The sequence below is a fragment of the Dermacentor albipictus genome, chromosome 10, assembly GCF_038994185.2.
Source record: "Dermacentor albipictus isolate Rhodes 1998 colony chromosome 10, USDA_Dalb.pri_finalv2, whole genome shotgun sequence".
Classification (NCBI taxonomy): Eukaryota; Metazoa; Arthropoda; class Arachnida; order Ixodida; family Ixodidae; genus Dermacentor; species Dermacentor albipictus.
In genome coordinates, this window is record NC_091830.1 from 12,061,328 (window position 1) to 12,087,903 (window position 26,576).

The window sequence follows — 26,576 nt, forward strand, 5'->3', positions numbered from 1 at the left end:
ACCCAGCACCACAGCAGATGATTAGTTGTTAGTAGCACTGGCACCTTTCAACAAACCTGTGCACTCAATGACATAGCTTTAGCCGGCACCTGCAGTTAGAACACCAACAGTCCCTTTTAACGGCAGACTGCACTTTACGTTTTTCAGGGCTGAATAAATTTTTGTTGCTGAAGCACCTTTGCAACTTGAACTTTAGAAAGTGACATGAAGACATGAGGTTACAGCTTAAAAAAGGAGAGGCTTAATACTGCCTCCTCATTTTGCTTTTCTTTCTTTGTTATTTTTCTACTTCATTCTAATCACTGTGCCAATATTTGATCTGACTGATAAAATATATCAATGCCCACTTGAGATTAGGTTGGTAAAAAAAAGCATTAACGGAAAACTTTCAATTATAAGTTCCTGAAATTCAGAATTCCAAGACTGCAGGTCAGTTGGGCAAATCAGCAGGAAAAAACAAAAGTAAATCCCTATTCTGGCATGTATGGACACAAGGGTGACAACACGTATTTTTAGATGTGATACACTGTCACTATGATTGATATATTTCAAGCACACTTACGGCAGTGATGGGTATGAAACGGATTGTGTTTTCGAATCAACTTCACCAAGGCACAGGGACCGGATTGCTTGCAGTATCCAGTGAAACTTACTCTGCAACAGTTAATAGTGTAACAATGTACTCTCCATTAGCAGATCCTTGGAAAGTGAATTACCTATGACAACTCATGCAAACAAAGTTCACAGCAGCTGTTCTTCGATCTTCGAAGCTTTGACAAAACATTTTCAAGGAACATTATGTCTGTCAGCTTGAAAAAAAAGGCATCTTCAACAATGAGGAAAAAAACATTTTTGCCATACTAACCCCCCAAAAAAATTTCACAAGAGAAAAGAAGCCTCAAGCCAACCAACACAATAACCACCTTCCAAATGTTCTCATAGGTCTGGTTTGCTTGCCGTCAAACTTGGATGAGGTGTCTAAATGAGATCCACTACACTTAACCAACAAACAAAATTTAAATATTTTTGAGCCCATTACACAATTTAAAGGCTTTCAAGGTCACTAGGAAATTATATTTTAATGTTTAAAGGTCTCTATAACTGCTACACAAACCTTGACAAAGTTAGAAAGCAACCATACCATCTACATTTTCAATGGCTCAAAGTGCTCAATAAGAAACTGAAGACTTAATAAGCATTGAAGAAACAGTTACATGGGAGTAGCGAGAGTTTACATCTAACTTTCTAGCAGTTCCTAAAAAGTTATCTCCTAGAAAAATGTGGCTTGTCAAGCTCTCTAGAGTTACTTGCCAGAACAAACAGTTCCGACAGTTTTAGAATCAAAATGAGTGTTCCCTTTCACACTGATTCCATGTGTACATTTAGCAGAATTTCGTTCAACCAAAGCAATCTTCAGAAAATGTGGTTAACACATGTCTCGAATGTAAATGTGCTGGAAAGAACACCTCCAGCATAATGATTGCTGACTGCTTGGCAATGTAGCAAGTACTCATTAAACAGATGCAAAATGTGTATACATTTAAAATTTGTTTCTTAGGCCTTTTTGAAAGAGTTCAAAGTCAAAAGTCTATTAGTTTCCATGTATTGGCATGCATGCCCGTACACGGAAAGCACCAAAAATGTCTCACCTTAATTTCTGCCACTTGGAAACTCAGTGGCCGCTTCCCAATGAGCTCAGATGCAAACAAAGCCTGAAAGATGAAGTGATTGAGCATCGTTCATCAAATCTTTCTTATTTCAATATTTGTGAAAGCCACACAGTGCTTAGAGAATCAAATAGGAATGCAGGAAAAGAGGACTAAAACTTTTTTTTTTTTACTGAAGACTGTAATATTAAGGCGCTAGGAGCAATGCATAAACTAATGACTCACCTGAAAGGTATCTGCAGAACGTATAGAGAGCAATCCAACAAGAAAGTCCAACTTTTCCCCAACATACTTCACAAAATCCTGCAAAAAACAATAGGCGAAAGAAAACAAGCTTTTGAGCCAGACAGACTTTCCAAGAGATAAGATCTTTGGAAAAAAATTCATCTAGATCACAAGAATGCTCCTTAAAGCAACTCTGGAACACCTCTTTCTTTGTTAAACCTTAGTAACAAGCTGGAATGACAGCAATATCCTTCATGGAATATATCCACAAATACTTCTTTTTAAAAAATGTAATGTGAATGGAGATACGAAGAGTGCAATGTTTACTGTTTTCATTGCCGCGCAACTTATCAATTCTTCTTGGCTGAGGCTGAACCAATAAGCAGTTTCCTGCTTATCACTTATTCGTTTTTCTTCGTTCCCTTCCAAGATTGGCGTCTGGCAAAGGTGCCAAATGGCTCACACATCTATGAGCCATCGCACCTTCCTAACAGTCATTGCTGACGTTGCATAGTACAGGAAAAATAGAATGGGCCTGTCAAAAGCCATATAAAACAGCAAGCAATCTATTATACAAGGTAGTAGGTTTGAATGCTGGACCTAACTGAATAACATTTGGTTTGCACTTTAATGGAAGCATTGTCTACAGGTCAGAAATGTTTTCTTATTATGTTGAAAAAGTGTTTCAGTGCCCCTTTTAATTATTTAACCTGAAGTGCACAGCAAGCCAAAAGAGAATCTGATCAAAGTCACAAACGACCAATTGTCAGCATCCTTTCTCGAACACCAATCAAATGACTGGAATGTACCAGGTTTCATTGAAAGCAAGACCACATCTCCTGCTCTGAATGTATAGCATATATGCTGATATCTACTTGCACAGCCATGCATTTTTGCAGTGTTCCTTAAGTTCAGTGCAGTGGCTGCATTTCATTATCGGCCAACAGTAGACCAGTGTGGGTGGCTTCAACTCTCGACCTCCCTGCGAACCTCTGTCAACAGCAAGGGACACAGATGACATGTCACAGCTTAGTGACACTGCTTGCTCCTTGCAAACCCATCTCTCCTGTAGTCATTTGCTTTTAACAAAAATACCACACTAAACCTGTGCTAGAACAGTTGAGCCCTGTGAAGACAAACTCAAAAGCACCAAGAAAACTTGTTGCTATTATCAAAACTTAATCTTAAAGGAAATCATTGAAGAAAAGAAATCCCACTATACTAAGTTCACCCAGCCATTAAAATCAGAAGCCCCACGTAAAAAGAAAAAAGATAAATTTACTGCACCTTCATAATTCACAGCACTGGTTTATGTCCTTTTATTTTGGCCACTCTGTCATTTTCACTAACTGGCACTTTGCAAATTTGTGTGATATCTTGAAACTGTCATTCCACCTAACCTGCTCAGAAATGCTTCCGAATCAGCATTTCGAAATTTGTTAGATAACGTCGTTTTTAACAGATGCTTCTTCTCTGGACTATCGGAGCAATGTGTCAAAGTACTCAGATTATTAATCAGCTCTATCACGTGTGAGCAGCACTTGCTGTGCTTCCTCAGCTGTGTCCTCACCACCGTTACTGACATCCAAAGGCTAAATTAATGTCACTGAAAGGGGGTTTATTAACATTGAACGGCAGGCGGAAGGACCACACAACAGGCACAGCTAAGACAGTCTCAGCCGGTGTCAACAGCTCGTGATCTGCTCTTGCACTTCCCGCCCAGAGAGTGTCCCACTGCTGCACGCGTTGCTTCATCCACACTACATTACCATGGTGTCAGACCTGCGTGTTTTAGAGCGCAGCTCTTTGGCGTCCATTCCTGGGTTTCGCGTCGGCGTTGTCGTCGGCCTCGTAACCAGCTCCGCCCCCCTTTCATCCCCCCAGCGCTAGCAGCGACCGACTGATACCGCTGGATGCCGCTGACGCCGCTAGAGATTCAAGATAACGTGACTGCATAGAACACCGTCGCCGCCATGCAGAAAGAGGACGAAAGGGTCCCCCCCCCCCCCCTGTTCTTGTGTGGCGGATAGGGGTTGAGTCACTATCGGCGTCAGCGGCATCAGTCAGTCGCTGCTATCTCTTCCCTCCTCCCTTTATCGTGTTGTCCGCTTGCTGCGCGCGCTTCTGCCCCCATCGTTTGCCGCTGGGTGTACACGCCGCCCCCCTCCCCCCTCTTCCTGCGAGTCTCGGTTTGTGGGAGAATGCGGGAGAACATCCCGTTCCTCTCGCTCGTAACGCGTCCCACGGCTGTGACAACCTCGCGAGGCACTTGTATAGATCTCGTCTTTGAGAATCAAGCATTGGTGTACCAAGTCGAACATATATCAGCCTATTTCTCCGACCACAAAGCTTCCTTCATGACTGTCAAGAACTGTTAGTGGAGTCTTTGTTAAAGGAATACGTGTGAAAAATAAAAAAAAAATTCTGTGATAGCGCATACATGTGTTGCTCGATTTCTTTGCCTCAATCTATCGAAAAGGTGAAACAGCTTATTTGCTGCGCTCAAATTTCGCATTAGGAAGTAACGTAATCGTCGGTAATTTTTTTACATCATCATCGACACTGGCGCAGTACATGTCCAAATATTGGCTGAATTGAGTAGCAAGCATTGGTGATAGACGCAGAAGTTCGGCTGACCCAAATGAACAATTTGTGCTAAGCCATGTTTTTCTTCTATGTCTATGGTGGGAAACCAACCAAGCATTTGTACATTGCTTAACATAACTGAAGACTTGAACCTTGTAAATTGCTTGACATAATTGAAGATTTGGTTTAACAAGGTTCGTCTTATTGAAAGTCTACTGTAGTTAACACACATTTCACAATGACCATTAAATTAAGTACAGCTGTGCACACTTAGCGCATCCAACAGCGAAAATTTGCAGTTAGTGAAGATGCATATGGAAACAAGCTGTAGCTATATACATCAAAGTTCACGATTACTGTACTTAGCTCAAGAAAAAGCCAGTTAGCTGAACATTGGTCAAGGTTGCTTGCTCTAACTCTTCATGCATATGAATGAAACTATGTGGAAAATAAAGAGAAAAAAATTTCACTCAAGTATTTGTCAATGAATCGACAGTTTTTCTCATGAGCTCCCAATAACTCAATGCGTTGTGAGCAGCATGTGATTCTTGTTAATTGACCATCATAATGATCTGAAATATGGCCAGAGATTATTTTAGGACCATTTCTGTGCCACCAAAATCAGGTTATATGCATTAGGGGGCAAGCTTCTAAAAGAAGAGTGCAAAGGCCTGGCCTCAAAGTAACACGATGATGCACGGACATTTGTGAAATTTCAAGGAGAGCTGCATTTACCTGTGTCAGAAAATCGACAAATTATACAATCAGCATTACTGACACACACTTCTCAAAACAGATTTTTTTGATCGCTTTTTCTCAATGTTGCATATTTCAAGCAAATTATTATGATTTGTACAGGAATCATTGGACCAGAAAGGAGTTAAGAGTGGTGCTACTTGATCACAGGTACCGAGCATGAAGTGGCACCTTTTACACTGCGAATCCATCGGCCTGATGGCTCATTTGCCAAACTAATGCAAGATGCACCTACCTGGTAGCTCTTCTGCTTTTCAAATTTCACTCGAGTCAATTCTTCAACTTTCGCCTCGGACTCCTTCAGCCTGGAAACACACAGAAACCAAAAGAAAAAGGAATTATGACAAATGCAACACACTTGTTGGAATATACGTTTGTAAAGCTTTTGTGAATTGTTTCATTTGAATGCTACTTTAAGAGAGATACAATGCATGCAATCATATCTTATTTCTAAGTTACATAATTGTTTGCACCTTCTCCTTAAATGCACACACATGATCACATGGCCTCATAATATGTGATGTAGAAGCAGTAATAAGTTTAACTTTATTAACGATTATGTCATAGACCTCCTCTTGAGGGTATCGCACGCTAGAGCTAGTTCTGGCTAATTCAGACCCTTGTGAGTGATGAAAGAAGCACTGTAAGCAGAACTGTAAGTACAGCATAACACAGTGACGCTTTGCTTAAGGGTTCTACACCTTTGCAAAGCATATGACCAATCAATCACCCCCACCCTATAACACACACCAGCACAATGATGCCCCGCTAAATCTATGCAGCAAAAAATAATAATAACAACTAAATTCTGGAGTTTTACATGCCAAAACTTCGATTTGATTATGAGGCACGCTGTAGTGGGGGACTAAGGAATGATTTTGACCACCTGGAGTACACCTGAATCTAAGTACACAGGCATTTTTGCATTTCGCCCCAACTGAAATGTGGTCACCACTGCCAGGATTGAACCAGTGACACTGAGCACAGCAGTGCAATGGTCTAGTCCAGAGAGTTTTTCAAAATGTGGGTCATAAGCCCTTCTCTGGGGGTCATAGAAGTCACAACTGTATGTACACTCTGCTTGCCAGAACAGATATCAATTTTCAGCCTCGGTGCCCATGCTATTTCGAACCCATTTTTATTAATGATGCATATATATATATAATCTAGACCATATAAAACCAACAGACAATGAAGTGAAGGAAATCATCGCGGAAGTCAGCTGTGGTTGGAATTGAAATTTAGAAAATAATGAAGGAAAGCAAAACAAACACAGACAAAAAGGGCAACTTGTTGCCGATGGGAGCCGAACCCACAACCTACGCATTATGCGTGCACTGCACAATCAATTGTGCTATGGTGATGGCCATCAATCCATCCACTAACTTGGGTATTTATGTTTTACTAGATCTAGCTCTAAAGGTGTTAGCCAGCGCCAATCAAAGCCATGGCGGGCAGAAGTGGAACATCCTTTTTTTGCCCAATGGCGTCATGTGACACGTGATCTTAAGAGAGCACACATGTAACCAAAAACCCTTGTATGATACCTAATGACATATGTGTGTGTATGTATATATATATATATATATATATATATATATATATATATATATATATATATATATATATATATATATATATATATATATATAAAAACGAGAAGAAAAAGGGGGTTAACCGAGGGACCCGATAATTATTAGTCATATAATGAGAAGCCAACAAACACTGACACCAAGTACAACACAGTGGAAATTGCACGTGCTTAATAAATGAAATAAAGTAATGATAAATTAATGGAAATTAAAGTGGATGAAAAAACAACTTGCCGCAGGTGGGAACCGAACCCACAACCTTCGCATGTCGCGTGCGATGCTCTACCAATTGAGCTACCGCGGCGGCGTTTCCCCATCCACTTTCTTGGGTATTTATGTGTACTAGTAGAACCCTGGGAGTGTTAGCCAGCGCCCCCACTCACAGACCTTGGCGGCGGACGAGGAACGTCTTTTTTGCCGCAGGCGTCACGAGAACGTGATCTTTTCGGGTGAAGGCAACTGGTCAATAAACCCACATATGCTACCTGAAGGCATCAATGTTGCCGGATTCGAGACCCTCGTTATGTAATAAACGAGAAGAAAAAGGGGGTTAACCGAGGGACCCGATAATTATTAGTCATATAATGAGAAGCCAACAAACACTGACACCAAGTACAACATAGTGGAAATTGCACGTGCTTAATAAATGAAATAAAGTAATGATAAATTAATGGAAATTAAAGTGGATGAAAAAACAACTTGCCGCAGGTAGGAACCGAACCCACAACCTTCGCATGTCGCGTGCGATGCTCTACCAATTGAGCTACCGCAGCGGCGTTTCCCCATCCACTTTCTTGGGTACACATAAATACCCAAGAAAGTGGATGGGGAAACGCCGCCGCAGTAGCTCAATTGGTAGAGCATCGCACGCGACATGCGAAGGTTGTGGGTTCGGTTTCCACCTGCGGCAAGTTGTTTTTTCATCCGCTTTAATTTCCATTAATTTATCATTACTTTATTTCATTTATTAAGCACGTGCAATTTCCACTATGTTGTACTTGGTGTCAGTGTTTGTTGGCTTCTCATTATATATATATATATATATATATATATATATATATATATATATATATATATATAGAGAGAGAGAGAGAGAGAGAGAGAGAGAGAGAGAGAGAGACAGAGAGAGAAGCACTACTTCGCGGTTATTTTTGGTTCATTTACCCACCAGTTTCGGTCGGCAGACTGACCTTTTTCAAGGGAAAAAGGTCGGTCTACCGACCGAAACTGTTGGGTAGGTAAACCAAAGATAACCACAAAGTTGTGCTTCTCATCTTTCTAAATACATTTGGGCCACAGGAAAATACGGTTATACATAAATATCACCTCTGAAGTTGTGTTAGTTATGAGCAGTGTAATATTGGTTTTGGCAACAATAAGATGGACAGTGAAACAGCCAAACAAATGGCAATTTAAACCTGTGGTCACCACAAAGAGAACTTTGCCAAAGATGGCTTCCCAACTGCAACCAGTTTTGTCTCAGCAAAACTGTAGAAATTGTAGGGTTCAGCAGACGTAGTTGTATCAAGAAAGAAAATATGTACATCCTTCTCATTAAAATACATGAATCATCGATCCTTGTTAAAAAAAACGTCAGTAAACATTTTGGTAGGTCTTGCTGCCGTGGTTAATGTCACTTAAAAAAATAAAAGGTAAATGTATCTGCATCATTGAAAAATGTAAACTTTCAAAAGGCTCATAAAGGTGGAGTGGGATAAGCTCATGGTAGGTTGGGTACTACTAAAAGGGGTCATGTACTGGAAAAGCTCGAGAAATGCTGCTATAGTCTATTCAGCGAGACGTGCTAGCAAAGAAGCTAGATCCCTATGCTACACCTCAGTTACTGTAATGCAATAAAGCCTTGCATTTGCAGCTTTGCTTTAATATGACTTGTCATGACAAAACTGCATTTGAAGTCAGAGAAAATCTGTTTTCGAGGTCAACTCATGGAGCATTTTCTCCTTGGAAACCTTTTGCCATAACTAAAATAAATTTTTCTATGCGGGGGTTGAAACTTACTTTTGATCCAGTCTTTTCAAAACCTGTGCCTGAAAAAAGAATTATGACCCCATGAAACACTTCTTTTGTAATGCAGAAACATCTGCTGAACAACTTTTCTGCACAATGGTTGCTATTTTGAAGGCTCATGTAAGTACTGAATACAATAGAGAGAAAAATTATAGTATGTTGTGGTTTTTTTATAATTACTTCATTAACTACCCACAAAAAGCAGTCAACTGCTCTTTTTTTCAGTTTTGTCCTACAGGATGTACACTTTTGCCACCAAGTGGACAATAAAGGATAACATTTTGCTTACAGCCACTAGCACAGATCCACTTCCAACATTGTTAGCTTTGTTTACTGTCGCCAACATTTTTGAGATAGTGTGCTAGTGTTTTCCATATTGTGTTTGTAGAGGCTTTTTATTGCAATTGCAATTACCGTGTATAGACAATCAAGCACATTCGCACTATCACTGTTGGCCCGATCACACTGTAGCTATATTCATTCTTTCCAAAATAATGTCAAGACAGCATGGCAAAGGCCACGGGAACAAATACAGATATATCCTGAGTCACAAAAATGTAACACTACTTCACTATGTTTTTATTCCAAATCCACCATTAACTTCCCAAAATTGACCACTCACAAAGGGCTATTGAAGGATTCAGGGTAAAAACACAGTGGAATAGTTTTATGCTACCACGAACCTGATCACACATTGAAGTATTGTGACAACAATGCATGCTCAACCAAACTGCACAAAATTTTCTTGGAAACTATGGCGCAAAAATGTCCACGCACCTGCTTTTGAAATTTGCGATCGAAACTCAAGCACACTTCTTCAATGTCTCGCTTTTCCAGGATCAACCTGTGGTGAAGTAGAACAATACTGTGCTACTTTCATGGGAACAAGGTTAAGCAATAAGACTTTTCTTTTTCACTTTTCATACACAAGGTGTTTTATTTATTTCAAACAAACCTTTTTTTTTTAATTGCATGCAGCATGCAATGCAATTCAGCCTGTTCAGGCATATATTACATGAAGAGGTGAATATCCAAGACATATTGCAATGTCCAGGCAACTAAGCTATTCAACTCAGTCACTTTAGCTGACATGTCGCTAATGCGAAATTTAAGCCGAGCAGTAGTGGAGCTGTGTCTGCTAAACAGAAATCAGAGGACGTCACAAGTTTAGAGAAGAAAAGAAATGCACTGGTGTTCTTATCAAAGATTTTCCGGAACTGCTAGAAGGATGCTTTGGAGAAATTGTCAACTGGAATGCCAATGTATTTCATAGCCCACCTTCACAAGTAAAAAACTGGTTCTTACTCGATGAAATGACAACTAAACTTTAATTTCTTTAATTACCTTTTTTTTGACAAAACAATTCTGTCAATTGTGATGTTGAGACACCTAAAGCAGACAAAATTAATTTATTACACTCTGCTTTGAAATATACTGCTAATCTGTGAGCAGGACTTTTGCAAAACTGTTGTACACAGTGAAGAAATTTTGCACGAACTCCTAAACTGCTCATGTAAGATGTAAACTAATTTATAAACTTGTCCCCTTCAGATGTTCTTAACAAATAAAATTTGCAGAACTGCAACGTCTGTTTTGCTGCACAATTATAAATTTCTAAACTTTGCGCTTCAGCTTTTCCTAAACTTACCAATTTTTTAAAAGTATTTTGTAAAAACTATGGTTCCCTGAATCAAGATGGTGCTTCCTACAGTGAGTGAAGTTGAGCTTTCTCTCTTGGATAAAACATTGTCCTGTGCATGCACTAACGGGCGAATACAAAAGCGCATCCTCCGATTCCTTCGGGCGTAACACACTTCAGTGGCTACAAACATTCGGCATTACGTCATCTGAGGTGCGGCGGGATGTCCCGCAAGCCTCACCTAGTGCAGTAGCTGGTCACAAGCCACTGCCTTTCTTACGATGTGAGCTACGTGTTCTTCCTCTATGTGCTTCTTTTAATCAAGTAAACAGCTTCAGTACATGGTTCCATCATCATCTGTCAGGATGGGAGGTGCCCTTGGCCTTCGTTAAGCACTACCTGCCCAGGCCTCGATATTTCATTAAACTTTATTTGTCAGTTGCCTAATGCCAGCATTCTTGCACATCACATGTACTTGCATAGGAAAATCGGAGTTGCCCTTGAGGTAAAGCTTCCTCTTAACATCATGCCACTGCAACACCAAACCATGCCTCTAAAGGTAACAAACAAAGCGAGTACCTGTTAAACTCCTCGGTATCGGCAATCACTGAGAAGTCTTGAACACCTCCATTCTGCAAGGTGCATGAGACAGGAAACATAGCATTTTTACCAAGAAATAAAATTTATAATACACAATATGCATGCCTCAATGCTAACTGTACTCTCTCCCATGACTGGCCTCAAGTACACCATGTAGACAAGAAGTAAAAAAACTAATTTTCCTACTAATAGAGCTGTGAATATGTGAGGTTTGAGTGTTTATTTAAAACAACTGCTTTAAGTCACAACTATTTAAGATAAATTCTTTTGAACAATACACCTTGCTATTTTATCCATTCCACAATAAATTTCCTGTTCACTGTGAGCACAGTGCTCCTTAGATGATCAGGCAGCGGTGGAAAATCACAATTCTGTACACAAAACGCATTTATCATACAGTGTGTTACACTACTTACAAACTAGAAGTGGTACTTGGTTGATATGCAATGCCACAGTAACATATTCATGCTATTTACAAAACTATACAAGTAAACAGCTGAAAACCAGATCTTACCAATCTTTAGAAGAAGATTTGCTATTTTACGCATACCTTGTGCTAATGAAAGAGTGAAATTGTCATCTACTGGAGGGTAGGATCAAGTACGAAGAAAACCTACACAGGTATCTCAGAAAGAAAGGTTTACAGTCAAAGAGAAATTCAGAAATCAAACATACAAGTGGACCAACAACTTTTGTTGGCAGATGGTCTACCATCTGAGCTAATCAGGAGGCTAACAGGCAGCAGGGTGAGGCCGGATTAATCAACAACTCGAAGCAGCAAAGGAACGCTGAACATAGCGAGTCAGTTCTGTGAAAATGAAACTTCCTCCACCATGTGGGCTTCTGAGGCACTAATTTGCAATAAACCTCCCTGAATGCAGATATTTTTTGTTCCATAGAAACTTCGTGAAATGCGACCGTTATTCGGCTGTTACCACTACCTAATACCTAGTAGTGGTGGAACATCTTAATTCTGTACACAAAATGCATTGATCATATAGTGTGTTACACTTCTTACAAACTTGGTCGATACATGCTTGGTAGATATGCAATGCCAAGAAGACAACTATTCAAATATGTCACAAGCAGATCTACTAGATCTGCTTATGACATTTTGTGATGTTGGCATATTTTCTTCTTTTACCTTTTGATGTCCGAGTTTTTTTTTAGCTTTCCATGATCTAGCATTTTTCGATTCAACTGTTTGTTCCTGATCATCCGTTCAAGTCACACCATAGTGGGGGACTCTGGATTAACTTTGACCACCTGGGGTTCAATGTGCACCTAATGAATAGTCCACGAGGGTTTTTGCATACCGTCCCCCAATCAGTGCAACGCCCTAGCCACTGAGCTACTGCAGCAGGTGGAATTTATTTCAACACAGTGAGCTTTAAAATATAATTACTGTTCAATAAATTACAGGGTTCGTAGCACCATTACGAAAAAAATAATTCAAACACTGTCTTAAAAATAATGAGCAAACATTTATTGTACACGAAATAAAAAAGTGCTTGCTATACCTTTTTCGCATAAATCTGTCACCAGCTGCCACAAACAAGATGGCTGCCTACCTGGAAAAAGCTAATTGGACAGGCTCAACTCTTGACTTGCACAGTCCTCGTGGCCAGAATACACACATAAAATCCACTAAGCTTAACCTAAAAAAAATATTCAAAGATTTTTCCCAACTCCGTGACACTTAATGGCTTTCAAGGGCTTGAAAATGGCAGTTTTACAATTCAAGGGTTTTCGAGGGTTTCAAGGACAACTACAAAGCCTGCTGTAGCAGGCTTTGTAGCACTAACTGTGAGCTGTATGATCTTACAGAAAAAGAAAGCTTCTTCGTTTTGGCTCTCCACCCTCTCATGGATCTACTGTCTGAGATGCACAATGCACAAACTTGAAAGAGCTATCGCTCCAAAAGCAGGTCGTGGACAGAGGCAGAATTGAAGAGGACAGCTAGATCACTGCAATACCTGGACAACTTTTCGCTTTAGCTGCATCAATTCCTTTTTCAGGGCGTCGTACTTTGTCCTCATGTCCTCCAATTCTGGACTCTGCTTTGTCACAAGAAACACAAAAGGAATGATGATTAGATGCAGTGGGTGATGGGCGTCACAAAAGAAATAGCATTATTGCAGAAAAAGGTTTCGTGCATAGATAACTCATACAGTAGACTTCTGTTCTATTTTTTAGTTTCAATCTCGTCCGAAGGTCCCCGCCGGCACCCATGCGTTTCTATGGGCCCTAAATTTCATTACTTCGATCCGAAAAAAAGATTTTTAAAAAGTTCTCTCCTGCGGTTTTTTTTTTAGAGTGCCATCTCAGGATTTCCAAACCTGCGCACCGTGGTGTCCACTGTCTGCGCCTTGTGGTCTGCTAGCCTACTGCTTCGGCTGCCATGAAAGATACACGGAAAGCTAAGAATCCCCAGATTTTGGAATATTAGTTCGTAACACTGAGGCATTATTGTGACAGGAAAATTGAATAACGCTTGTTACTCTGAAAAGTTTGGTATTCTGAAGTTCATAGTACTGAAATATTTTTACATTGAAACCATAAGAAGTTAGCTGGGGAGTTCTGAAAAGTTCGTTAATGTGGCATTCGTAACAACGAGATTTCACTGTACATTGCCTTGGTGATGTAAAAATATGTGCATCTGCACAGAGCTGGCAAGCAGAATAAGCTGCAACGTTAAGCTGCATTTTTTGCAGTTACCATAAAAACCACTATTATTAAAATGTGTGCTTACCGTTGGGTTGCTTCCCTTCTCCAGGTGTTCAGCATCTTCTTCACTTCGAGCGCTGCCTAATCTTTGATACCTGGAAAAAGCATGGAAAAGCAACGTGCAATGAGCCAGGCAGCAATCACAATATGACGCCACTAAGATTAAAGAGCACTTAGAATCACCACATAAAACCTTATCAACACCATAATCAGTGCAGTGAAAATTGAGTTCCATAGATTACATTTAAAATTTTGTGATTATAAAGTGACCACAATGTTGATCTTAACCCGCCGTGGTTGCTCAGTGGCTATGGTGTTGGGCTGCTGAGCACGAGGTCGCGGGATCGAATCCCGGCCACGGCGGCCGCATTTCGATGGGGGCGAGGTACGAAAACACCCATGTGCTTAGATTTAGGTGCACGTTAAAGAACCCCAGGTGGTCAAAATTTCCAGAGTCCTCCACTACGGCGTGCCTCATAATCAGAAAGTGGTTTTGGCACGTAAAACCCCAAATATTATTATTATGTTGATCTTTCAGCAGAGTCGCTGAATGTGTTCAATCAATGCATGCAAGCAAAAACAGAAACACCTTTAAATGCGAATTTGCCAATGGCAGCACAGATTCAGTACAATACGATACAGCTATAGGCTAGCATGATAATGCATACTAAGAAGCGTGAGTTGACTGATTCACTGATAAACTCATTGATTGATTGATTGATTGATTGATTGATTGATTGATTGATTGATTGATTGATTGATTGATTGATTGATTGATTGATTGATTGATTGATTGATTGGCAAGGTTTGCCCCACCAAAGCCACACAAGGGCTATAACAGGCGCTGTAACATATGGCTCCAAATTAATTTTAACCGCCTAGAGTTTTTTAACGCGCTCCTAAATCCATTTACAGAAGTTAATTTTTGCCTTCTGCCTCTATCGGAATGCAGCTGCTGCAGCCAAGGTTTCAACCTATAACCATGCATTTAGCAATGAAGTGCTGTAATTTGGCAACAGTGATGAGTATTACAACATCGAAAATGTGCAAGCTTGTCGGTAGAAGCTGCAAGTGCAGGTGACTACCTCCAGGTCAAAGTATAAAACACACACTCAAAGCTGAAGATCTTGACTACATGTACTTATCTTCAATGTGCTCAACAATCTCAACACATAAACACAGAGAGCGCTACTTGGTCATTATACTATCTATCGAGAAATATGCAATACCAACACACCCAAACTTCAACGTTACTACACAAAATGTTCTTGCTAGACGACACCCACGCCATATAATGAGCTGCCCTAAATGAGGCACTTATCGTGTTTGTTTTCTACACACCTTTGAAGCTGTATTCTTGACTGGGCTACCTCTTCTGACAATTGAGATGCCTTCTGTTTCTCACGCATGTAACGTTCCTGGAAGGAAAGAAAGGGATACCGAAGCCATCAGCTGGCCGACACACAACACCCCAGAGGTTCACCTGAAATCAACCATTTTCAGGTGTGCCCCCTCAACATAGTTATTTTTATACATTTAAATAGACACACACTAGGACACTTCTGGTATCACTCAGTTATTTACCACACAAAGTAAGTTTATGTAGCTGTCTAATAAGTTTCAGCTCTTACAGCTTTTGTCAGATGATGAGAACAACCAGGCCCCTATTCAGGCATCTACAAGGAGGCATCGTGGACTGAGCGCATCAGCAGAGAGCACCCATTCATATCCTGCTCAAGACATTACTTGGTGCATCTAAGAAGGCCTCCACCTCCTGACTTGGCTGACATCCCCTTAAGAGACTGGGAGGCACCGTCTCCACAGGTGCGGCCAACTATGATGTCACCGGTCATGTGATTTTTGTATCTCCACCTGACCACATCCTCTCCCTGCTCCTCTGGGCTGCTGCACTTTGTTTGAGCCTTGAATTAGCATTCAATTAACTAAGGCTATGTTAATTATTACACAAGCTTGAAGCACTGTAGATCTAATTTTCAGTTCTTTGACTCGCTTTTATCTAATCTAATCTCCGTCAAGGCCTGTCCATGAGAACGATTCAGTGTGTGCACTTTGAGATTTATACCACTAAGTGATGTTATAAATGCTAAATTCTGCAATTATGATCATGCTAAATACCCCATGACCTTGATATTTTGCCAATCTGATCTTGAGTTCTTCGACTCACTCTATGCAAAAATTCATCATGATATCTCTCTTAGCCTACACACGAGAATGATTCAAAATGCACACTTTGAGCCTTACACCACAGCGTGAAATTATGTGCGGCTATACTCTGCTTTCTAATAACATTACTGTTTTTTATAGCAAAACACCAAGAAACATGAAATTTGTGTCAAACTAGCTTACCTGCCAAGAACTTGACTCTAGGTGCACCTGCTTCAATTCCTGCTGGAGACTCTGCAGACTCTGTAAGGTAAACCACAAGCAGAGCCTTAAGGTTGCATGTAATGCATGACAATTACTAATCAGTGGTACATGTTGCTGGGGTAGTTGGTTCATAATGAACTATTTCAAACCATAAGGTTTATAGCCACTTGGTGCAAAACGGTAACAGAAAGGAGGAAGGGACACCCTCTTCCTCTTGCACTTACCTTTTTCCCTTCCACTTTTTGTTTCAATTTTGTGCTCAGTGGCCATAAATCTCATGGTCTGAAATTGTTCCATTACCAATCATTTCAAGAACTGACATGAAATTTTTTATTTCTACTTCTTTTGCGTCAAATGTATGTCCAGAGCCTTCTGAACCCTAGCGAAAATACTGGCCGGCACCAGAACACGCTACACCGTTTAACATAATGTTATTGTAGACATCAATTTTAGTATGTAACATGCTCATAATATACATCCCTACGTCACACAATTTTTATTTATAATTTGGAATTAATCAAAGCTAGTGTTTCTGTGATATCGTGACCTTCATGAGCGTCTAGTATAGAAAATGCTATTCAGAGCCATACTCTTTGAACGTTCTGTTATTCATCTTTGTCCATGCACTACTGTTTTTTGTTAGTTACTTTGTTTGGTACTTTGTTAGTTTTTCTGCCGCTTTTGCGAATTTTAGGGCTTAAACAATGTTGCACTCACTGATGTATTCTTTTGATGTTGATGAATATTTTTCCATTGTGACCCCCTGTATTCTAACACCTACGACAATGCTGTGCAGGTGATGTAGGTATACCAAATAAATAAATTAATTAATATGTAATTAATTAATTAAACGTGCCATTCATTTTGTAGTATGTTAATTTCTTCACTCCTGCTTGGACCTGACTACGTCCTGTAGTTTGCATAACATAAGTAAGTATAGTTGTTCCCATGAAACAGTTTCGATTCTGGTACACAGGAAGAGTTTACGTCATGATATTACAATATGTTGGTTTGCCTCATTCTTATGATCATTGTGGCTGTTGCATGCGAGTGCAGTCAAAACAAACATCTCTTTTTTTTTATGGACAACATTGTTATAGCTAGCCCAATTGGCACACAAGTCAGCCAGTCTTTACATCATGACGGCACAATAATGTCGATGATAGGTTCACCATTACAAGAGCAGCTATAGTATCAAATTAAATTATCTTATAAGCACTTCCCAACCTTCACACTTGCTAAGAATTATTACAATACGTGAAATAAGCACATTGTAGAGGTTCCGAAACTCAGAAAATTTATGTCAGTACTCCTTTTTAACTCTTGAGCCTTAAGTTGCTAAGCTGTGCTCATTCTTAGCAGTTTGTATCAATATCCCCAAGGATAATTCCTACCTTTCTAGGGTGAAATTCCTTTGCTTTAACAACCACAAATCAGCTAAACTTGTCGGCTCATTTCTGATTCTGCCCCTGAGTTTAGGTACTCATGCATTTCACTTGTGCACCATGTGCTTTGAATATGTTGAGGAAACCAAGGTGGCAAAAATTAATCTGGAGGAGTCCACTGTGGCACCTCATACAATCCACGTGTTGGTTCAGGACGTCGAAACTCCACAAATCAACTGCAAATTAATCTTTGCCACTACACAAGTTTATCAAAATTTTACAACTTGTGTACCAGCTTGCATCGTCACGTGCCCTACATACTGCCCCCCTCATGCATATTAGTGCACATAAGCCATCGCCTAAATGTTGCTCACTGCTGTACATTGATTGTCGATTTCACAGCATTCCTTTTTCTCATGTAACTCCAGACTGGGACAGCATTCCATACAACATCACCACTGTCACCCATTCATACGCCTCTATGGACGAAATAACTTTGTTTTGTAGACAGCACCACTGAAAATGCCCTCTTGATTTTCATGTATTCCCACTTATTACATAATAACCCTGCAGAAGGGTATTTAAGAAGCAGTCAGACTAAGATTTTATCACTAAATACAATTTTCTCATTAGAAAACGGAATACACAGAAGGAGGTCCCAGGGTCGCATACTGAATTGGTACCTCCTGTACACTGAATTGGAGCCTCCTGCACATGTACAGGAGGTAACAATTTGAAAAGAAAGGTAATACATTGTAACAATGACAGTAAAAAGCATTAACTATAATACAACTCAACAAGACATTGATTATCAGGAACACTAAAGCATCAAGCAAAAAAAGCAATCATACAGAGTCAGTAAAGGATACATGCAGATTAAAGCAACGGATGGCAGACAGGTTAGTACAAATGTAAAGACACATGCAAAACGTACAAGCTGCATGCTTTAGATTGCGCCGGTAGCAGCTAGCAGCGACACCTTGTACAAAAGCAGCCGGATGCGAGCATGCATGGTTACATTGAGGCACCTTGCATTCTCTCGCCCTGCTGATCACCTCATGCTCTGCAAACCGCTTTGGCCACCAGGTGCGCATTCAAGACAAGTGTCTTGACTTTTCAGGATCTTAAACGTGCCCTTGGGGCAGAGGAACAACAATGAGATAGGGCAAACACTCAAAAGGGCATTTATCGCCCCTTTCATGCAACAATGCCAGGTAGCCGAATTACTACCAATGGAACATGCCCATGGGTGCAGATGGATAAAGGAAGTCCAACACACCGCGACATATCAAGCAAATATGTTTACCTCCATGCTGGACATCAATGCCTAATCGTTAATGCGTACAGTCAGGTGAATGGTGATGCATTGGAACGATCAAGTTTGTCCATCCTGGTGCCCCACTTGTAGGTGACATTAGCAGCGCAACACTCGCGTCATTTTTCATACATTTTTCATCAGCCACGCTGACCGCTGGCAGCGCTTAGCTTTGCAGAGAAGCCAGATTACAGGAGATGTGAGAGCCACGCGGGGAAAACAAGGGGATGCAAGAGAGTCGAGCGTTCCCACAACCTCTGTAACTTATCTTCAGGAGAAAAGAAATAGCAAAGCTCACTTCCATGCTATTTCTATCATACATCACACTCAACTAGATGCACGAGAAGCCATGCATCAAGCAAGTGTTTACTTAAACTCACCGATGAATGCCTTTCTCTATCGGTCAGGAGTTCACGCTCCAGGCGGGCGAGCTCATTCTTGATTCGTGTTGTCTGTTTCTCAGAGTCCTGCACAGAGGCAAACCTATTTGCTGCAAGAAACCTACTTTGCATATTTCAAAATGAATCTTATCCCCTGTCAGATTGAAAAATTCGGTATCACTGTGAGAGAGTTGCCCTTCACCATAAGTGTCATTTGCAGGCTGTCACAGGGAAAGGTTCAGTGACACCTGCTGCAGAAGGCACCCGATAGTGAGAGCATTTATCACACTTACTTCTCTGAGTCAAAGTATGTAGCTTTATTACCATTGCTTCAAGAATAAATAAATATACCACCAGCTTTTTGTGATATCAAATTTTCTAAACTTCTTCACTTATGAAAGCCGTTAATGTTCCTTTGCCAATGAAAGCCATCATGCTTTCTTTAGGTACTGATGCTTCACCAGTCTTCGCATTTCCAAACTCACAGTGCATCACCTGAGTGTTGGTTGCATCGCGATCTTTGCTTGTGGTGATATTTTATGTTATTTTTCAATGCCAATAACAAATATATAATGTTCTGGTTAACTTCCCTATTGACACTGTCATCAACTACAAATGACACATTCCTTTCCCATGTAGCACTGTGTTACCAAACTGAAACATACTGTGACAATGAGCCCTTACTCAAAGTGTCACAAAATTTGCCTGTGTAAGTGAGATATTAGTAGCATGCTGTTTAGGGCAGAATAGCATGACCTAAAGAGACACAACCGCTGAATCAGTGCTCAGAGGCGACAACTAAGAACAAGAAAATTGAAACATTTGTACCAAACATTGCATAAATAAGAGCACCAACATACCATATGCTTTCTGTAATGTATGTTTTTGAGCACTGAAGATGAGGACGTGAGACGAAATTTTGCGGACTAAACTTCATAATATTGGTTGGTACTAAATTTTTTTGCAATAATCAATGTTGCAATTATTAATTAACAGTTCACTAACATGAAGTCATAAGTTCAGGGGACATGTAATTGCATAACTGACCTCAGCCAGTAGTACTCAAACCATTACCTTCATCAAGGAACTCTGCACCTTGCACCAGTTTTGAGAACTAAGTGCTCAAAACCTACAGTGAAATGCATTGATGTTCCAGTTAAGATGTTCTGGCACTCTAGAAATGTAGTATGGAAAACTGATAACTGGAACTTTATTATTTCTGATTTTTTCCTTATATTTCTGTTCATTAGATTAAAGTTGGACTGCATATTAGCTTGTAGCTTACGTAAATGTCTCACAATTTTTATGAGAGTGTTGTAAAGGTGCTAAGCATAAGTTGGCGATATACAGTATATGTCAGAGCAGTGTATAATACATCTATTTTGTGTGCTGCAGATATCTCAACAGCTGTAGCTTGCAGAATTGGGATATCACTATCTATTACTGAATCACAGAGTTGTAAACTTGATGCCTCATGTGTTGAAAATTCTCAATAATTTTCACAAAACTACTTAGGGCCTAATATAACATCTGTTCCCTACAGTCAGTAGAGTTTAACTTTTTAATCTGTGCAACAATCCTGATTGACTTCGGTGCAGTGGAATGCCATACAAAACTATTTCTCTATTTTCATGGACTTACATAAGAGCTTCTGAGCTAAACTTCCTCTCGAAGAGCCGGGAGATGGTCAAAATTATTTGCACAGCCCCGACAACAGCGTCGTTTATGGCCCATGAGTTGCTTTGTGACATTAAGATGATGAGCAAAATGAGAACAGGGCAAAAGCGGGAGCCAATGTTTCAACAAGTTTGAAGGCCTTGACAAATTGAAGGCCTTGAAAAAGACAAGTACATGTGTCGAAACATTGGCTCATCATCTTGAATTTCCATTTTCTGCTTTCTCCATGTTTTCACTGTGACATTAAAGCTCATGTATTTAATTTTTCTGGAGACTGTGGAAAAGTCTATATTCAAACTGGTTAGCAAGAGACTGACCTCTTCTACGTGTCGGAGACGCAGTGTTGCCCTCTCAACTTCTCGTTGGTTTTCGGCTAGCCTTCTTTCTGCTGCGGTGAGGTTATCTTGAAGAAGCAACGCTTCTTGCGACTTCTCCAAAAGCAGCCTCGATGAATTCAACAGCTCTTCCGACTTCTCTTTCAGTCTATTAAAAGTGACAAAGCCAAACAGTCCAGCATCAAGTTTTCTTTGTCAAACACCCCATAGTGGGGCCGGCAAAATGAATTATCATCACACACATTATCATCACCATCATGCCAAGAATGGAGAATTTTAGTCTTTTCGTGAATGTATTCCCACACTCTATATAGGACTAGACGACAAGGATGAAAAAGTTTGTGGTTCCCGTACCCCACTCGTGCAGAGTCTTCAAGGGAGAAACAAACACTCTTAAGCTTACAGCAGTCATTCCGGTCACTAAATGTGGCGACCTGGTCGAAATGGTCCAGCCAGTCTTTTACATCTTTGAGAGCATCGTCGTGGAACGGTTCATGTGTGTGAGATGCATTAACAATCCTCGGTGCTGAAGCTGAGGGAATCTGCTTGGTTCAAATTGCCGTTGTTGTCATTCCTGCCATGGAGCTTGCCGTTGGACCGTATTGCGGTGGAAGGCCTTGGAGGTGGTGGCTGCTTCAATGGATTCTTGCCGTCCCTGAAGTACTACTGCTGTTAGCTTTTGGTGAAAATCTGGTGGGCATGGGACGAAGCTTTACTCACTGCCTGCACCGCTTTGTCATGAGAGGAAATGGCGAAGCTGTAAACTCGGAACGAATGGATTCACAACCGCAACCACAAACATCTTCGTCCTCAACGTCTAGTCCTAAACAGATCATAGCAGTATTATTTTTTGCCAGTACTGCGCTATTGATGATGAGTGAACAGTTAATGCGGCTGCTCACTTGCTGTGCAGTTTTCAACCAGAGAGGACACAACTATTATCGCAGTGAACTACCACATTGTGCTTAACTCCTGTTGTAATGCATCAGTAGCAACATAACCATTAACATTAAGTTCTTTTTTTATTTGATGAGAATGCATGTAACATAAAAATGCCTCAAGTACATTGTAGCCGGACAAAGTGTCACAAAATGTTGCTACCAACATTGCTACTACTGTCCACAGCTTCAGTAACCCCATATGCATACCATAAAGGTTACTCTGTGTATGAATAAACCAAAACTCTATATTTATTCTATTTCGTGATTCCACTAATTTCAATGAAGTTATGCAAGTATCCGATTTTTCACAGGTGCGTTCCATTTACTTTAGGCAGCACCTGTACCTCCCTGCTTATGTTCTCCTGTTCAATATAGATATACAGTCTGTATAACACCTCCTCTCAACCCAGCTTCTTAGCCTGCTTACTTGCAACTCTGCAAGCACCTTGAATCACGTCCAGTGCAGTCACTGCAAAGCCCCCAATACTCAGCTAGCATTAAAGAAACACTAAAGAGTGTCTTATCTGCATTAGTAAATCACTCCTCTACAATACCCAAAAAAGCCACTAATGCTGTGAAAAGAGGCTTGCTCAGCCAAGACAATGCAAAAACTGGGTGGCGACACCATCTTCAAGTTCTTGCACAAGCTCATCCTGACGTCATGAACTTTGGCAAAATCTGCTTAGGTCTAGTTCATTATTTATCGATAAAGATGGACTATGTTGTATCAAAGAAGAGCGAAAGATTGAACTTAGCAAGTTTCAAAAACGTTTGCTGGGCCACAGCATCCTAAATATGAAAAAATACTTTGAAATCCATAATGTCACCAGCGTTGGAGTTTCGGCATGAAATTTTAAGAATGGAGCATTGCATCTTCACTTTCTTTTCTAATATTCACCCTACTACTGCAAAATTAATGAAAATAAGGTTTTGAAGGAATAAATTACTATGAATGTAAGCTTTTTAGGGTTTCACTTAAGTGGTGCTTTTACACAATATTTAGCCGCTATAGTGCAGCAGTTCCCTTTGCTTGATTATATTCCCTTCTTACTATCTACCACTCATGACTTGCCATTGCCTGGTGATAATGTAGGCCAAGCAGTGATTGCACAACTGCCGAAACAAGATTTGAAAATGAATTGGGATAGATTCATCTCATTATTGCAGCCTTAAGGCATTCTTCCTTGCCATCTCTTTGGACAATGCATCTGTGAACTTGATCTACATTCCTGCACAACAAAAACCTGACAACAGTGGTATTCATCTTGATAGATGTTAATCCGATCATAGTTTTGGCATGTAGAATCCCAGAATTTTGAAAAATCTTGATAGTTGTAATTGTATCTATGTGAGCACAATGTTTGGCGATGAATAAAAGATGTGATGAAGGATGAAGACGTAGAGAAGAAATGAATGCCACAAGCTCTGATTTCAAACAAAGAAACCTTGGTTTCCTTGGTTTGAAGTTAGTGCTCATTAATGTTCATTTGGATTTGGATCTTGAGGATATTACCATAACAAGTGCTAACTTTAAGCTAAAGAAGTCAAAGTTTGTGTGGTTAGAAGTTAGTGCTTATTACATTAATTTATTCTCTGAGCTCATATCCTTCTTTGTGCTGCTTATCCATCATCAAGCAGAACTACCAACTCACCAAACTAGCGAATTTTCCTAGCAAAATGCACTTACGAAAAATAACAACGCAATAAATCACTGTAACAGGCAAATAGTAGTGTTGCAAAGCTGCTTCGATGTTATACACTTGGCACCAAACCATCCAGTATCATTCTCGTAAATGAATTAATGAGAAAATGAAAGAATTAATCAAGTAATAAAATGAGCAAAACATTCACAGATGCAACATGCCTCTCCTGTGCACTCTCCAGCTTCGCCTTCAAGTGGTCATTTTTTCTCTCCAGTTCCAGTATGGTAGCTTCCTTATCTCGTACCATGCGCCACGGATTTGTTGGGGAGTCCCGCGCACTTGACAACTGCAGTGGCTGAACAAAAGCATACCTAAGTGAAACAGTCAATGATCACTCACACACTCGAGAGATGGTGATCACTTACTGTAGTAGCTTCCCGGCTGCTAATATGCCTAAGGCAGACGTCAACATTTTCCTTGAGCTGAAAAAAAGAAAAGTTACGCAATGCCTCGTGTTAGGTCAGCCTTACTTATCTTTTTGGTACAGAAAGAAATTGAGCAGAAACCATCAGAGAATGATTGGCAAAGTGAAGCGACAGCTTCTGGTTAGACCTGCCAGGATACGCTGCTGGGGACACTTATTGGTTAGTACTATTGGTTAATGCTATGACGCATGTGGGTGCTGTGCTATTTTCACTATCTCCAGTATGAAACAACATCAAAAACCACATTAAAGCACTTGCAAGGATACATAACATGCAATGGTATTAGGCATAGCTAAAGGGAACTTTTGCACTGCAATTGCTCATGCAGCCATGGGAATGATGAGTGGTTCATGGATTTGTCTGTTCACGATGCTTGTGGCTTGATATGTCTTTGTTGCATTATATATTATGGATCAAATTTTTGTAATTTCAACGCAATCAAGCTTTTTTTTTTCTAAACGCATGAAGGCAATGAACTCCTGCGCATATGCTTATTCACTCTGAATTTTGTTGCGTTTATAACACAATGCTTCATTAAATATGACCAATTCACACAACCACAAAGTCGTTTGAAGCCAGAACGACGAAGCTGAGGCAAATCCATGTATATTGCCCATCACTCTTACGCTGGTAGAACCACCATGCTTGCAGCTTCCATAGACAGGGTTCTGGTGATTCTCTGGTGATTTTTGTAGGAAACTATGCCAGCAATGGCATTACAGCTTATCCCAAGCAGCATGTGTTAGCCAATTTAGTAGACATGACACACATATATATTGCACTATAGCACTATATATTTCTCAACTTTTTTAAAATTCCAGTCATGCATTTCCACTAGCTGCTTGGGGAAACATTATTTCATTAAGGAAGGTACATGTTCTTGTGCACAATTTACACAGAAGGACAGAGTGCTCTGTCCTGTCGTCTTTTGCCCTTCGTTGCAAATTGTTCCAAGAGAAGGGTTTTCTTTGATGAATGAACTAAAGTCACACCACGGATGTGAATGTGTGCATCAGCAGTACATAGCGCAAGGTATCATGAACTCTATGGTATCAGGATTGGCCCACCAAAACACCATATTTAATTACACTGTCTCTGAGATTGGCCCAGTTTAATTGGCCAGACGTGTGTCTATGCAAAGAGGAGGAAAGAGCCAGAGAAAGTTTCGCTGTATTGTACAACCACTCACCACTTCGACAGCAGCATTTTGTTCTTGACGGTACGCTTGAATCTTGCTGTTCAAGCAATGGATGTTGGTGCTCGTATCCTGAAAGTGCAGCAAAATAAAAAGCAACTTTAGTAAAACTGCCACAAACAGGGTTAGTGCAAACTATATCAGTGTGCTGAAAACAATGTGTCATTCTTGCAAGTAAGACGAGTGAAAAACAACACAAATTTCATCCCCTGACAACCGGGTATGTCAGTCAGTCTCAGTGCACAAATTTAATTGTGTACCCAAATTTTTTGCCAGTTCAGTTCAGAAGCAGCAAGTAAGCACCCACGGGCATTTGAGCTTCGGATAAATTGAGTCCCTGCATACTGAATGTGGCTTAATTCATTTCACTTTACTGTGCTGCAGAGTATTGCTCTACATGAACATTTTGCTGATGGTACTACCATGTTTGATGTATGGTATGTACGTTTGAAGTCCCACATTCTGTCAGCAATAGCAAAATATTATTTGGTCTTTCTCATAACAATTTCATCTGGTAACTAACTTGTGCAAGTACGTGCTTTGAGCTGGTGATTTAAGCATTTCTATGAGAAATGTTACAAGTCTGACTGCACAACAAATCAATGTTAATACCCTGTAATTACGATAACTAAGTAGAAAACGAAAAACACTATATACAACATTGACGTCCTCTCAGTGCAGTATGTAACACTTTCGAATAAAGTTAACGTAATTTCGGCACGTTTATCAACAATCTGTCATAATGTGACTGACAGGATATTATGCCTCAATTAATTGATGTTTATTTATGAAGACGCGTGAGAAAATGCACAAAGAACCATCCCATCATCTTTACTTTCTTTCAGTGCAGTTTTAATACCGGTGCCAGGCAGACTTTTGATCGCAATTCGAGCACGGTTTGGATCGAAATTATCAACCACGATTGGTTCCCTCAAGCAACTTATTTGTTCAAAGAAGCGAATCATGATTGAGAAATGTGATCCGCATCGGGCTCAATCGCGACTAAAAAATG

General features: G+C 40.2%; 1 protein-coding gene across 1 annotated transcript in view; it reads right to left on the bottom strand.

The window, feature by feature from the left end:
- Nucleotides 1–26,576, bottom strand: part of LOC139050292 (myosin-6-like) — a 32,471-nt gene that overhangs the window by 5,272 nt on the left and 623 nt on the right. The window contains exons 2-17 of the mRNA XM_070526522.1: nt 25,559–25,636; nt 24,310–24,366; nt 24,106–24,239; nt 21,283–21,448; nt 19,289–19,375; nt 16,188–16,247; nt 15,162–15,238; nt 13,846–13,915; nt 13,070–13,150; nt 11,073–11,125; nt 9,632–9,698; nt 8,846–8,874; nt 5,470–5,539; nt 1,893–1,970; nt 1,650–1,712; nt 563–654 (exon numbers count right to left, since the gene is read on the bottom strand). Of these exons, the coding sequence (XP_070382623.1) occupies nt 563–654; nt 1,650–1,712; nt 1,893–1,970; nt 5,470–5,539; nt 8,846–8,874; nt 9,632–9,698; nt 11,073–11,125; nt 13,070–13,150; nt 13,846–13,915; nt 15,162–15,238; nt 16,188–16,247; nt 19,289–19,375; nt 21,283–21,448; nt 24,106–24,239; nt 24,310–24,366; nt 25,559–25,636 (1,262 nt within the window). The remainder of the gene's footprint in view (nt 1–562; nt 655–1,649; nt 1,713–1,892; nt 1,971–5,469; nt 5,540–8,845; nt 8,875–9,631; nt 9,699–11,072; nt 11,126–13,069; nt 13,151–13,845; nt 13,916–15,161; nt 15,239–16,187; nt 16,248–19,288; nt 19,376–21,282; nt 21,449–24,105; nt 24,240–24,309; nt 24,367–25,558; nt 25,637–26,576) is intronic.